This window comes from Bombina bombina, chromosome 3, assembly GCF_027579735.1.
Source record: "Bombina bombina isolate aBomBom1 chromosome 3, aBomBom1.pri, whole genome shotgun sequence".
NCBI classification, from domain to species: Eukaryota; Metazoa; Chordata; class Amphibia; order Anura; family Bombinatoridae; genus Bombina; species Bombina bombina.
Window position 1 is genome coordinate 87,126,583 of NC_069501.1, and position 15,890 is coordinate 87,142,472.

General features: G+C 41.5%; 1 protein-coding gene across 3 annotated transcripts in view; it reads right to left on the reverse strand.

Moving 5' to 3' along the window:
* The window catches only part of FAM3B (FAM3 metabolism regulating signaling molecule B), a 146,443-nt gene that overhangs the window by 34,221 nt on the left and 96,332 nt on the right, over positions 1 to 15,890 (reverse strand). For all 3 annotated transcript variants that reach the window (XM_053705912.1, XM_053705910.1, XM_053705909.1), the window contains exons 4-6: positions 9,791 to 9,914; positions 8,052 to 8,110; positions 653 to 703 (exon numbers count right to left, since the gene is read on the reverse strand). In XM_053705912.1, the coding sequence (XP_053561887.1) occupies positions 653 to 703; positions 8,052 to 8,110; positions 9,791 to 9,914 (234 nt within the window). The remainder of the gene's footprint in view (positions 1 to 652; positions 704 to 8,051; positions 8,111 to 9,790; positions 9,915 to 15,890) is intronic.

Sequence of the window (15,890 nt, forward strand, 5' to 3'; positions counted from 1 at the left end):
TACAGCTTTGTAGCGTAAAACCCATAACTACTGGCTTTCAGTTTACGGTATGGATTTTGACGGTATAGGCTGTACCGCTCACTTTTTGGCCTCCCAGGCAAACTCGTAATACCGGCGCAATGGAAGTCCCATTGAAAAATAACTTTTTGAACGCTGAGGTAGTTACATTGCGTTACGGCCAGAAAAGTGTATACCTGCAAAACTCATAATAGCAGCGGTAGTGAAAAAGAGCCTTAACATGGCTTTTTCACTCATTCCGCAAAACTCGTCATCTAGCTGAATGTTTGCTGCACAAATTATCATTAAATCAATTTAGGTTAAATTATACAATTAATGTATGCTTTGGATAGCTTAAATAACATTTATTATATACAGTTATAAATAAAACAGAAAATGTCTGACTACTACATTTGGCCAAATAGCAAAATCTTCTATGGAGAATACGGTTGGTTTATATACAGTATATCCCAATCTGTAAGGCACCCTGGTATTAAGTATTTGTCGATCCCTGGGATAAGCGGTAAAAGTGACCTAAATAACCACTTTGTAGTTCAGTGTTATTGGCAACAGAAGCCAGGGCAGTATAGCAATAATGACGCAGACTGTATGATAACAGTGTTGTTGCACTGATTGTAAAGCACAGAACACATACCTCCTTCATACATGTCAAATGTTTTGACTTCTATGAGTTTCCAGGTATCTTCTGCAATAAAATAAATCATATATGACATTGTGTACGACATATAGAAAAAGGAAATTTATTCTTACCTGATAAATTTGTTTCTTTTACGATACGATGAGTCCACGGATTTCATCCTTACTTGTGGGATATCGCCTCCTGGTCAGCAGGAGAAGGCAAAGAGCACCACAGCAGAGCTGTATATATAGCTCCTCCCTTCCCTCCCACTCCAGTCATTCGACCGAAGTTAGGAGGAGAAAGGAAAAGCCAAGGTGCAGAGGTGACTGAAGTTTAACAAAATTAAAGACCTGTCTTAGAAAAACAGGGTGGGCCGTGGACTCATTGTATTGTAAAAGAAACAAATTTATCAGGTAAGAATAAATTTCCTTTTCTTTTACAAGATACGATGAGTCCATGGATTTCATCCTTACTTGTGGGATACAATACCAAAGCTATAGTACAAGGATGAAAAGGGAGGAACAAGACAGGGAAGGCACCACTGCTTGAAGAACTTTCCTCCCAAAAACAGCCTCAGACGAGGCAAAAGTATCAAATTTGTAAAATTTGGAAAAGGTGTGAAAAGACGACCAAGTTGCAGCTTTGCAAATCTGTTCAACAGAAGCATCATTTTTGAATGCCCATGAGGAAGCCACAGCCCTAGTGGAATGAGCTGTAATTCGCTCAGTTGGCTGCTGTTCAGCAGTCTCATATGCAAAACATATGATACTCTTCAGCCAAAAGGAAAGAGAGGTAGCCGTAGCTTTCTGACCCCTATGTTTCCCAGAAAACACAACAAACAGGGAAGATGATTGATGAAAATCTTTAGTTGCCTGTAAGTAAAACTTCAAAGCACAGACCACATCCAAATTATGTAACAGTCGCTCCTTCTTAGAAGAAGGATTAGGACACAAGGAAGGAACAACAATTTCCTGATTAATATTTTTATTTGAAACAACCTTAGGAAGAAAACCAGGTTTAGTACGTAACACCACCTTATCTGAATGAAAAATAAGATAAGGAGAATCACATTGTAAAGCCGAAAGCTCAGATACTCTGTGAGCAGAAGAAATAGCAACCAAAAATAAAACTTTCCAAGATAATAACTTAATATCTATGGAATGCATAGGTTCAAACGGAACCCCTTGAAGAACTTTAAGAACTAAATTCAAACTCCAAGGAGGAGCAATTGGTCTAAACACAGGCCTGATTCTAGTCAGAGCCTGACAAAAAGATTGAACATCTGGAACATCTGCCAGACGCTTGTGTAACAAAATAGACAAAGCAGAAATCTGTCCCTTTAAGGAACTAGCAGACAACCCTTTCTCCAATCCGTCTTGGAGAAAAGACAAGATCCTGGGAATCCTAACCCTACTCCATGAGCAGCCCTTGGATTCGCACCAATAAAGATATTTACGCCATGTCTTATGGTAAATTTTTCTAGTAACAGGCTTACGTGCCTGAATCAAGGTATCTATGACCGAATCAGAAAACCCTTGCTTAGATAAAATCAAGCGTTCAATCTCCAAGCAGTTAGCTGCAGAGAAACCAGATTCGGATGATGGAAGGGTCCCTGAATGAGAAGGTCTTTCCTCAATGGAAGCCTCCATGGAGGCTGAGAGGACATGTCAACCAAATCAGCATACCAAGTCATGCGAGGCCGCGCAGGAGCGATTAGGATCACCGATGCCCTCTCCTGTTTGACTCGAGCAATCACCCGGGGAAGGAGAGCAAACTGAGGGAATACATAAGCTAGGCTGAAAGACCAAGGCACCACCAGGGCATCTATCAACTCGGCCTGAGGATCCCTGGACCTGGATCCGTATCTCGGAAGCTTGGCATTCTGACGAGATGCCATGAGATCCAATTCCGGCCTGCCCCATCTCAGAATCAAGGCAGAGAACACTTCCGGATGAAGTTCCCATTCTCCCGGATGAAACGTCTGTCTGCTCAGAAAATCTGCTTCCCAGTTTTCCACCCCTGGGATGTAGATTGCCGACAGATGGTAAGAGTGAGATTCCGCCCACTGAATTATTTTGGTTACTTCTGTCATCGCCAAGGAACTCCTGGTTCCTCCCTGATGATTGACGTAAGCAACCGTCGTTATGTTGTCCGACTGGAACCTGATGAATCGGGCCGAAGCCAACTGAGGCCAAGTCTGAAGCGCATTGAAAATAGCTCTCAACTCTAGTATATTGATTGGAAGGAGAGACTCTGTCTGAGTTCATAGACCCTGAGCCCTCAGGGAGTTCCAGACTGCTCCCCAGCCTAGTAGGCTGGCATCTGTCGTCACTATCAACCACAAGGGTCTGCAAAAGCATGTCCCCTGGGAGAGATGATCCAGCGACAACAACCAAAGAAGAGAGTCCCTCGTCTCCTGATCTAGATGAATTTGAGGAGACAAGTCTGCATAATCTCCATTCCACTGCCTGAGCATGCTCAGTTGCAGAGGCCTGAGATGAAACCGAGCAAACGGAATGATGTCCATTGCCGCCACCATCAATCCAATTACCTCCATACACTGAGCCACTGACGGCAGAGGATTGGACTGAAGGGCTCGACATGTAGTCATGATCTTTAACCTCCTGACCTCTGTCAGAAAATTTTCATGGATAGAGAGTCGATTAGAGTTCCCAAGAAGGGAACCCTTGTTTGTGGAATTAGGGAACTCTTTCCCAGATTTATCTTCCACCCTCAGGTCCTCAGGAAGGAGAGAACAAGGTCGGTATGAGACTTTGCTAGCTGATAAGATGACGCCTGGATTAGAACATCGTCTAGATAAGGCGCCACCGCAATACCCCGAGGTCTTAGAACCGCCAGCAGAGACCCCAGAACCTTTGTTAAAATTCTTGGTGCTGTGGCGAGACCGAAAGGAAGAGCCACGAACTGAAAATGTTTGTCCAGAAAGGCAAACCTCAGGAACTTGTGATGATCTCTGTGGATAGGAACATGAAGATATCCTTTAAATCCACGGTAGTCATAAATTGACCCTCCTGTATCAATGGAAAAATGGTACGAATAGTTTCCATCTTGAAAGATGGAACTCTGAGAAACTTGTTTAGATTCTTGAGATCTAAGATAGGTCTGAAAGTTCCCTCTTTTTTGGGAACTATGAACAGATTTGAATAAAACCCCTGTCCCTGTTCCTGAATGGGAACGGGACAAATTACTCCCATGGAGGAGAGGTCTTTAACACAGCGTAAGAACGCCTCTCTTTTTATCTGGTCTAAAAACAATCGAGAAAGAAGAAACCTTCCTCTGGGAGAAGAATTTATGAATTCCAGCTTGTATCCCTGAGACACTATTTTTAATGCCCAGGGATCCTGAACATCTCTTATCCAAGCCTGGACAAAGAGAGAAAGTCTGCCCCCTACTAGATCCAGTCCCGGATCGGGGGCCGACCCTTCATGCTGATTTGGTAGTGGCAGCAGGCTTCTTGGATTGTTTACCCTTGTTTCAAGACTGATTGGGTCTCCAAGTGGACTTGGTTTGAGAATAATTCCCTTCCTGTTTAGCGGAAGGGGGAATTCCCTTGAAGTTTCAAAAGGAACGAAAATTACTTTGACAACCTCTCTGTTTGGATTTCTTATCTTGAGGGAGGAGATAACCCTTACCCCCCATAATGTCAGAAATAATTTCTTTCAAGTCAGCTCCAAACAGGGTCTTCCCCTTGTACGGAATAGCCAAAAGCTTAAACTTAGATGATACATCTGCAGACCAAGATTTTAACCATAAAGCTCTGCGTGCGAAGATGGAAAATCCAGAACTCTTAGCCGCCAATTTTGTAATTTGAAAGGAAGCATCTGTAATAAAAGAATTAGCTAGCTTAAGGGCTTTAATTCTATCTTGTATTTCTTCCAAAGGAGTCTCGGTTTTAAGAGACTTTTCTAAAGCATCAAACCAATAAGCAGCCGCAGTCGTAACTGACAATGCAGGCTGCTGGTTGCAACAGCAACCCCTGATGAACATATATTTTTTTAAGCAGACCCTCCAATTTCTTATCCATAGGGTCCTTAAAAGCACAACTATCCTCGATAGGGATAGTAGTCCACTTAGCCAAGGTTGAAATAGCTCCCTCCACCCTAGGGACCGTCTGCCAAGAGTCCCTAATGGCGTCAGCTATCAGGTACATCTTCTTGAAAACTGGAGAAGGGGAAAAAGGAATACCCGGCCTCTCCCATTCCTTAGCAATAATTTCTGAAGTTCTCTTAGGAAAAGAAAATACATCCGAATAAGAAGGGACCTCTAAGTATCTGTCCAACTTACTCAATTTCTCTGGAGGAACCACAATTGAATCACAGTCGTCCAGAGTCACCAAAACCTCCCTCAATAACAGGCGGAGGTGTTCAAGTTTAAACCTGAAGGAAACCATATCTGGATCCGTCAGAGGTAAGCCACTTCCTGAATCAGAAAGTTCCCCCTCGGATAGAACCTCCATACCCTCCAATTCAGAGCCCTGGGGGGGTACATCTGAGATCGCCAATAAGGCATCAGAAGCTGTATTGACCATGAGGTTATTCTTCTTACTGCGTTTGCCTTGAAGTACCGGAAAGGCAGATAATGCCTCAGAAAGGGTGGATGACATGACCGCAGCAATATCCTGTAAAGTAATTGCAGCAGAAGTTGTAGAGGAATTTGACGCCGCCTGAGCGGGCGTTAAGGGCTGTGACGCTTGGGGAGAAAGCTGCGGCATACTCTGAGTCTCATCAGCCGAACCCTGAGAAACATCCGCCTTAGACATACTTTTATTAAAGAAAATTTGCTCTCTAAACTGTAACGCCCTCTCAGTGCATGAGGGACAAAAAGTAACTGGGGGTTCCACCTTAGCATTCAAACACATAGAACATGTACTGCTTTGAAGGTCTTCCATGACATCAAATAAGCAAATGCAATATTGGTTGTGACACTGATAATTAAATGATGTAGTCAAGACATAAATAAAATGCAAACAGCTTAATACGACTGATAGCACAAACTTTGAAAACAGAGTGTACTGTGCCTTTAAAAATAAATGTGCTTCAAATTTTACTGCACAACACTCGATAAGTGAAAACAGAAAAGAACTGCGTTTTTATTTAAAAATAACGTCTCTGAACTGGAGCAATGCTTTGCACATAGCCTTTAAACTAACATATATCCAGCACTTGCACCTCGCCACAGCTCTGCTGCGGCACCTACCTGTCCCCACGACAACGACTATCTGCTTCGTAAGCGGCGTGCCTGAGACCGCCTGTGTAAGTTACTGCATGCAGTCTTAGGGGAGCCACGAGACACACAGCCGATCAATTAACTTCCTGATCGCAGAATATCACTTTGCGGCTAAGCGCGCGATCGATAAGCCCCGCCCCTCATGGCACACTAACTCGCAATAACCCGGGTAATAAAAAACCAAAACTTTTTCCTACAGCGTTTGTCAATGCCAGTTAAAAACATACATGTGAACCCCCAAGCACACTGAACAAATATGCACCGGAGTATAGAACTCCAAGCAACAGTGAAAGCACAAACTTTTCCCCAGCATCAAGCCCACACTCCATCCAGCCGGGCTATTAGTCCTACAGAGATGATTGCAGCAATAATAAACCCCCAGAAAAAATGGCTGACACATAGTAATAAGGGGAATACACACATGCTATATGAGGATTCTTAGCAAGTAGATTACCCTCCTGTAAATAAAAAACAAAGGACAGTCTGCTCTGAGGTACCTAGTGTCCCAGAATAAAACGACTGCACATACCTCGATGCTGAGTAACAGCATGATCTGTCCCACACGAGGAAGAGGTCCTTTTCATCTCCTCCTGTAGATCTGTGGGAACAAACAGGGTCTTCGATAACATCTGCTAAGACCATCATCAGCAGGGCAGCACATAGTATGGGAGACGCAGAGGGAATGAAAATCTCCCCAGTTCCCATTGCTTTAAAGCCACCTATAGCTCTACTCTAGAGGCCGACAAGGAATACAGCTACACCATGAATAAAATAGCACTCACTGGTACCATTTTAAAAACAATAAACTCTTGATTGAAGAATCTAAACTAACACCTCACTTTGCCTCTTCCTATCACTAACACAGGCAAAGAGAATGACTGGAGTGGGAGGGAAGGGAGGAGCTATATATACAGCTCTGCTGTGGTGCTCTTTGCCTCCTCCTGCTGACCAGGAGGCGATATCCCACAAGTAAGGATGAAATCCATGGACTCATTGTATCTTGTAAAATAAATAATGATTCATTACACAACAGAACAAAGTAATCTTAACCTATAATTGGGTATCATACTTTATATGTATTACAAGGCAAAACACAGATACAAAGATGTTTAAAAAGTAAGTGGCCAGCTGAGGACAGAACATGTATGGTACCGGCAGTGTAGGGGGATAACTATAGGTGGCGGTCAGATGTACAGTAGAGGCAGGTATGGTATATATGGTACCGGCAGTGTGGGAGGATAACTATAGGTGGCGGTCAGATGTACAGTAGAGGCAGGTATGGTATATGTGGTACTGGCAGTGTGGGGGGATAACTATAGGTGGCGGTCAGATGTACAGTAGAGGAAGGTATGGTATATATGGTACCGGCAGTGTGGGTGGGGTTGGCTGATCCCTGCATGGGAGTGAGATGGTCAGTACAGGCAGTGTGTGTGTGTGTGTGTGTGTGTGTGTTTGGGGAGGGGATGGGATGATCTCTGGTGGGGGAGATTTTCAGTACAGGCAGTGTGTGTGTGTGTGTGTGTGTGTGGGGGGGGGGGTGACCTCTGGTGGGGGAGATTTTCAGTACAGGCAGTGGAGAGGGGTAAAGTCTGGGTGGGGATGAGATGGTCAGTAAAAGCAGCGTGGGGGGGGAAATCTCTGGGTCGGGGTAAGATGTACAGTACAAGCAATGTGGGGGAAATGACCTCTGGGTGGGGGCAAAATGTACGGTACAAACAGTGTGGGGGTGAGATGTATGGTACAAGCAGTGTTGGGGGAATGATCTCTGGGTGGGGACGAGATGATCGGTACAAGCAGTGTGGGGGTGAGATGTATGGTACAAGCAGTGTGGGGGGGAATGATCTCTGGGTGGGGACGAGATGATCGGTACAAGCAGTGTGGGGTAAATGATCTCTGGGTAGGGACGAGATGATCGGTTGTGGCAATGTGTCAGTGGTAATGGATTTTTGGGTGGAGTTGAGGCAGTCAGTGGCAGTGTGTGTGTGTATTGCCCTGGGTGAGAAGACCATTTGTTTATCTTGGAAGGAAAAAAAGAGCACACATAAATAAGACACAAATGTCTTCAATACAATGGGTTATACAGAATGCACATGTTTTAGTGAATTTATATTCATCTCAACATAGTTTTATAGAATGTTTCAATTAATGATTTAATTATTTATCTTACTGTTAATAACAGCAATGTTAATTCCTCTTCCGGCATTATTCTTGTTTCCACCAATGAGGCTGTAAGAAAGTGACAATGATAACATATAGCTTGTGTTAAGACTTGCATCACTAAAGTGTACATTCGCCTGCTGAAAATAACTGTATTATCGTTTTTTGGGCCAGATTTCTAGTGGCACACTACATTTTCTTTTGCACGCTCCTTAACTGTAGAAAATGATCACTGCTGCATTAGCGCACATATTACAAGTTGAAGGTAAAAAGTTAGCTTGTGAGCTAAAGACTAAGGAGCACTAACTTCAGGACTTTGGATATCACAACTGTGCTAACGCAATCTCACCTTAGACTTCTATGGATGCACTACAAAAAACATCAGTTGTCACTCACGTGCAAACACGACACTGCGCTAGACCCGAAGGTTATATATGATATTTTTTTTGTAAATCTATATCAATCTATATAAATATTCTTAAATAAGGTTTATTATCTAATTAAATTTCACTGAATGTGAGAAATGTTTTTTTTTGCGGTGGCAAACACAAAAGACCGCATAGCCCGATTACTTTTGTTATTAAGAAGAGCAATGTTCACAGAAAAACGCCCAAAGTACTGAAGAATTTCAAACATTTTTTGTTTTCACTCTGTTTGAAATAGAGCCTTTGTTTTTTTATTATTTACCTATGAAAACTATTTATATTTTTAAAGTAGGCAACCCAGGATATTGATCTACGCCAATTTTGTTATATTTGATGTCGCTATTTGGCTGCTAAATGCGATCATATAAAAAAATGTTAACTTTTTCACTAACTGGGTTTCTCACTGAAATTATTTACACACAACTACTGCAGTCATAAGACAAATGGTTGTAAAAGCTTCTCTGGGATCTCCTTTGTTCAGAAACAGCAGACATGCATTGCTTTGCCATTACAGCTGCACACCACACTTCTGAAATTCCTGGCAGTGAGGGGGTTAATCAGTTAGCTAGTAATGTCAATATTTACTGTAGTGTAGGGAATACCCTCTCTCCTGACACCCCCCACACCCTAAACCCTCCCAAAAAGCTCTCTTCCTTCTCCATTGGTCATCACCTTCTTAGGTGCTGGTTGACAGTCTGCTAGTATGAGGTTTAGGGGTTTTATTTTTTTATATATTTTTTTTTTTTTCATTTCTGTAGGGTAGGGATCCCTCCTCACCCTGCCACCTCCCTCCCAACAGTTCTCTACAGTGTGCCAGTAACACATTTATTTATTTTATTTTTTATATTTATTATATTTTTTCTGTAGGGTCCCCTCCACTGCCCCTGGTTGCAGCTCCCGCTGTCTAAGCTGACAGCAGGAATCACAACATGTGCCTCGGAGCTGGACGGTACTACACCAACACAGTACTCTGGGCAAAGTACTGTGTGACGAAGCACCAACGTCCATTTGGTGCAGGGGGTTAATAAGTACAATTACATTTTGTTACCTAATATTATGTAAAATGTTGCCAATAATACTGCAGAATATGTTAGTACACATAGCCATGTTGGCTAAGGCTCTTGACATTATACTGTGTTGATCTTTATTTTAGGATTTGAATATAGCTATGTCTTCGTTTCAGCATGACGTCACTTGCGTCACTAGCATAGTTACAATTTTCTTTTGTTATTGAATATGGTGCGTTCATAAGACTTCTTAGATTATGTGTTCAACAAATACATTTAGTGGTCAGGAAACATACATTTCTGTAATATCCACTTACATTTCATCATTTAGACAGATCTCTGGCATCTTATCCTTGGCACCACCACTCAATAGCCGATATGCCAAATGATCATCTGGGCAAGCTACCCATATGTCACACTTCTGTCTCCTGGGGGCTGGAGCTGCAATGAGAAACATGGATGTCTTAATGGGCAGAAGAAGTAACTTAATCCTCACAGCATGGAAACATGATTCCTAAAATTCTACATCTAACCAATGATATACAGGGAGTGCAGAACTATTAGGCAAGTTGTATTTTTGAGGATTAATTTTATTATTGAACAACAACCATGTTCTCAATGAACCCAAAAAACTCATTAATATCAAAGCTGAATAGTTTTGGAAGTAGTTTTTAGTTTGTTTTTAGTTATAGCTATTTTAGGGGGATATCTGTGTGTGCAGGTGACTATTACTGTGCATAATTATTAGGCAACTTAACAAAAAACAAATATATAGCCATTTCAATTATTTATTTTTACCAGTGAAACCAATATAACATCTCAACATTCACAAATATACATTTCTGACATTCAAAAACAAAACAAAAACAAATCAGTGACCAATATAGCCACCTTTCTTTGCAAGGACACTCAAAAGCCTGCCATCCATGGATTCTGTCAGTGTTTTGATCTGTTCACCATCAACATTGCGTGCAGCAGCAACCACAGCCTCCCAGACACTGTTCAGAGAGGTGTACTGTTTTCCCTACTTGTAAATCTCACATTTGATGATGGACCACAGGTTCTCAATGGGGTTCAGATCAGGTGAACAAGGAGGCCATGTAATTAGATTTTCTTCTTTTATACCCTTTCTTGCCAGCCACGCTGTGGAGTACTTGGACGCGTGTGATGGACCATTGTCCTGCATGAAAATCATGTTTTTCTTGAAGGATGCAGACTTCTTCCTGTACCACTGCTTGAAGAAGGTGTCTTCCAGAAACTGGCAGTAGGACTGGGAGTTGAGCTTGACTCCATCCTCAACCCGAAAAGGCCCCACAAGCTCATCTTTGATGATACCAGCCCAAACCAGTACTCCACCTCCACCTTGCTGGCGTCTGAGTCGGACTGGAGCTCTCTGCCCTTTACCAATCCAGCCACGGGCCCATCCATCTGGCCCATCAAGACTCACTCTCATTTCATCAGTCCATAAAACCTTACAAAAATCAGTCTTGAGATATTTCTTGGCCCAGTCTTGACGTCAGCTTGTGTGTCTTGTTCAGTGGTGGTCGTCTTTCAGCCTTTCTTACCTTGGCCATGTCTCTGAGTATTGCACACCTTGTGCTTTTGGGCACTCCAGTGATGTTGCAGCTCTGAAATATGGCCAAACTGGTGGCAAGTGGCATCTTGGCAGCTGCACGCTTGACTTTTCTCAGTTCATGGGCAGTTATTTTGCGCCTTGGTTTTTCCACACGCTTCTTGTGACCCTGTTGACTATTTTGAATGAAACGCTTGATTGTTCGATGATCACGCTTCAGAAGCTTTGCAATTTTAAGAGTGCTGCATCCCTCTGCAAGATATCTCACTATTTTTGACTTTTCTGAGCCTGTCAAGTCCATCTTTTGACCCATTTTGCCAAAGGAAAGGAAGTTGCCTAATAATTATGCACACCTGATATAGGGTGTTGATGTCATTAGACCACACCCCTTCTCATTACAGAGATGCACATCACCTAATATGCTTAATTGGTAGTAGGCTTTCGAGCCTATACAGCTTGGAGTAAGACAACATGCATAAAGAGGATGATGTGGTCAAAATACTCATTTGCCTAATAATTCTGCACTCCCTGTAGTCAGTGTTTGTGCTCCCCTAGGTATATACACAATAGAGGTAAAGAAGCTACCTGTAAACAATTTAATACACTCCAGCAGGTAAAATAGATATTAGGGATCACATTAGTACAGTACTTTGTCCCTTCTTATGTATGAGTTAAAAAATCTGATATTTATAATCACTTTGCTGTTGTAATTATACTGGTTATATTAAACTAGAAATAGTATATATGTAATATAGTCACATATAGGACAGAGGCATAAAGGCAAATGTATACATAAAGTAAAGCGCTCTACCAGGAATGAACAACAGCTCAGTAGCTTGTTCTATGGCAACTTACTACCTTGGATCAGCCTCTTTTAGCTCAAATGTGCTTTGCACAGAGAAGAACTTTCCTGAAGTTTATTAGTCTGATCCTGCCTAGCAAGGTCAGTCCAGACCCGAAATACCAGGCAATTCTACTCTGAACAAGGAACATGACAACCCAAGAATGATCGTCTGTGGTTGCCATGTTCCTTGTTCTAAAAACGTTTGCCTGGTATTTCCGGGATGTACTGACCTTGTTAGGCAGGAACAGACTGATAAACTTCAGGGACTTTCTCCTCTGAATAGCACAATTGAGCTAAAAGAGGCTGCTCCTAGGCAGTAACTTGCAATAGAACAAGCCATTGGTAGAGTGCTTCTTTTTCTGTATGTAGCTGCATTAAGGCAGTTTATTGATCAATAACAATTTTTAAAAAGAGACACTGATACCAGACTCGCGAGATCACTGCCTGGTTTGTAAAAAAGTCTGGCATTTTTTTCATATCTTGTATTTGTTACTTTCAGAAGATACAGACAGATGGATTAAAACAGAAATGCAAAGAGACAGTGAACTGTAAACTTTTCTCTCCTTTAATGTGTTCTTAATTATACATTTTACCTGCTGAAGATGGTAAACATTTTTTTTTTTACAAATAGCTCCTTTATCTTTATTTTATCATGGGAAACCGCAGCGTTTGCCTGTTGATATCGCCACCTATACTGAAAATATGAATAATATAAAAAAAAGCTATGTTAACAAGAGGCCGCACCAGAAATCAACAACCAATTGGGGAAGAAACAGCCCATCCCTTTTAAAAGGGTGTTCGTGCAACCACTATAATAACAAAACTATTTTTAGCCGTTTGTCTTGTTCATTTTATTTTAATAAAAAATAAAAAAAAAATCATGTTGCCATTCAGGATAAACCAATGTTGCTTCCCACCAATAGAAATGTGGAAACTGTCCTTATCAGCCAACTGATACTGATGCACTAGTTTCAAATTAAATATCTTTTATTAAAAAAAAAAAAAAGATAGTTCCCCCATATTTTATGCAGCACTTTTACAAGCATGATGTACAATAGAAAAAAGAACATGGTAGACGGACCTTTACCATTAAAATTAATCTGGGTTTATTGCACAAGGCGGTGTAAATACTGAAGCTTTGGTGTAAAAGAAGAATGTGTTTTTTCAGTCATTAGCACAAGCTCATCAGACAATGATTTTGTGTAAAGTTTCGTTCACTGCCAAATAAGGAAATAGGAGGCTGCTTTCGAGATTCTGTTCTTTTCAAAGCCGAATATCATCTTGTGGAAGTAAAACACACTAAGATCTGGATTTGCACACATCTTAGTGTGTTTCACCTGCACAAGATGATATTCGGCTCTGAAAAAAGCTGAATACAGGACGCAGCCTCCAACTTCTGCATTCGGAAGTGAACGAAACTGCTGAGTGCACTGCTGTGCAGAATATTAATAATTAGACCAAGAAGGCAATTTAGCTAACTTTTATAATCTACACAAAAAAGGATAATAAAATATGGTTTCATACACACAACTCACATTAACAATAAATAAAAGTAAAGTGTCTTCAGTGTCATTTTAACAGCTTTCAAAGTAGGCTGACACGACTTACAATGACACAGCATGCAATAAACGTTGCAATTGTAAGCGTGTATATGTCTCTGGCTCTCTATGGGCTGATGATCAAATACTTATCAGCATGGAGACAAAGCACACACAAGTTTTTGGGGCTTTTTTGAGCTTTACATGTAGGGGTCTCTTCTTCATATACAGAACACAAGATAAACATTATCTAGTTAAAGGGACACTGAACCCAATTGTTTTCTTTCATGATTCAGATAGAGAATACAATTTTAAGCAACTTTCTAATTTACTCCTATTATCAATTTGTCTTTGTTCTCTTGGTATCGTTATTTGAAAAAGCAGCAATGTAACCTTAGGAGCTGGCCCATATTTTGATCAGCACCTGGGTAGCACTTGCTAATTGGTGTCTAAATGCAGCCACCAATCAGCAACCGCTATCCAGGGTTCTGAACCAAAAATGGGCCAGCTTGAAAACTTACATTCCTGATTTATCAAATACAAATACCAAGAGAACAAAGAAAAATTGCTAATATGAGCTAATTAGAAAGTTGTTTAAAATTTAATGCTCTATCTGAATCAGTATCCCTTTAAAGTTGCCTTTCTAAAATGCTTTTAGAACCCTTGCAAAACTGACAAGACTCTATGACCTATGGCAGCAATACCTGCAACAATAACAAAATTTATGCTTACCTGATAAATTTCTTTCTTTTGCGATGTACCGAGTCCACGGATTCATCCTTACTTGTGGGATATTATCCTTCCCAACAGGAAGTGGCAAAGAGATCACCACAGCAGAGCTGTCTATATAGCTACCCCCATAACTCCACCCCCCAGTCATTCGACCGAAGGCCAAGGAAGAAAAAGGAGAAACTGTAAGGTGCAGAGGTGACTGAAGTTTTTAATCAAAAATACCATCTGTCTTGAATAGACAGGGCGGGCCGTGAACATCGCAAAAGAAAATTTATCAGGTAAGCATAAATTTTGTTTTCCTTACTTGTGGGATACCAATACCAAAGCTTTAGGACATGGATGAAGGGAGGGACAAGACAGAAACCTAAACGGAAGGCACCACTGCTTGCAAAACCTTTCTCCCAAAAATATCAAATTTGGAAAAGGTATGAAGCGAAGACCAAGTCGCAGCCTTACAAATCTGTTCAACAGAAGCATCATTTTTAAAAGCCCATGTGGAAGCTACCGCTCTAGTAGAATGAGCTGTAATCCTTTCAGGAGGCTGCTGTCCAACGGATGATGCTTTTCAGCCAAAAGGAAAGAGAAGTCGCCGTAGCCTTTTGACCCCTACGCTTTCCAGAATAGACTAAAATCTTTGGTTGCCTGCAAATAAAATTTCAAAGCACGAACCACGTCCAAGTTGTGCAACAGACGTTCCTTCTTACAAGAAGGATTAGGACACAGAGAAGGAACAACAATTTCCTGATTGATATTCCTGTTAGTAACAACCTTAGGTAGGAACCCAGGCTTGGAACATAAACCCACCTTATCAGCATGGAACACAAGATAAGGCGAGTCACATTGTAATGCAGATAGTTCAGAAACTCTTCGAGATGAAGAGATAGAAACTAGGAACAAAACTTTCCAAGATAAAAGCTTAATATCTATGGAATGCATGGGTTCAAACGGAACCCCCTGAAGAACTCTAAGAACTAAATTTAGACTCCATGGCGGAGCAACAGATTTAAACACAGGCTTAATTCTAGCTAAAGCCTGACAAAAAGCCCGAACGTCTGGAACATCTGCCAGACGCTTGTGCAACAAAATAGAGCAGATATCTGTCCCTTTAGAGAACTAGCTGACAATCCTTTCTCCAATCCCTCTTGGAGAAAAGACAAAATCCTAGGAATCCTGATTTTACTCCAGGAGAAGCCTTTGGATTCACACCAAAAAACAGAATTTATGTTTACCTGATAAATTTCTTTCTCCTACGGTGTATCCGGTCCACGGCTTCATCCTTACTTGTGGGATATTCTCAATCCCTACAGGAAGTGGCAAAGAGAGCACACAGCAAAGCTGTCCATATAGCTCCCCTCAGGCTCCGCCCCCCCAGTCATTCGACCGACGGTTAGGAGAACCGGATACACCGTAGGAGAAAGAAATTTATCAGGTAAACATAAATTCTGTTTTCTCCTACATTGGTGTATCCGGTCCACGGCTTTATCCTTACTTGTGGGAACCAATACCAAAGCTTTAGGACACGGATGAAGGGAGGGAACAAGTCAGGTAACCTAAACGGAAGGCACCACTGCTTGCAAAACCTTTCTCCCAAAAATAGCCTCAGAAGAAGCAAAAGTATCGAATTTGTAAAATTAATTTTGTAAAATTTGGCAAATGTATGCAGTGAAGACCAAGTCGCTGCCTTACAGATCTGTTCAACAGAAGCCTCATTCTTGAAAGCCCAAGTGGAA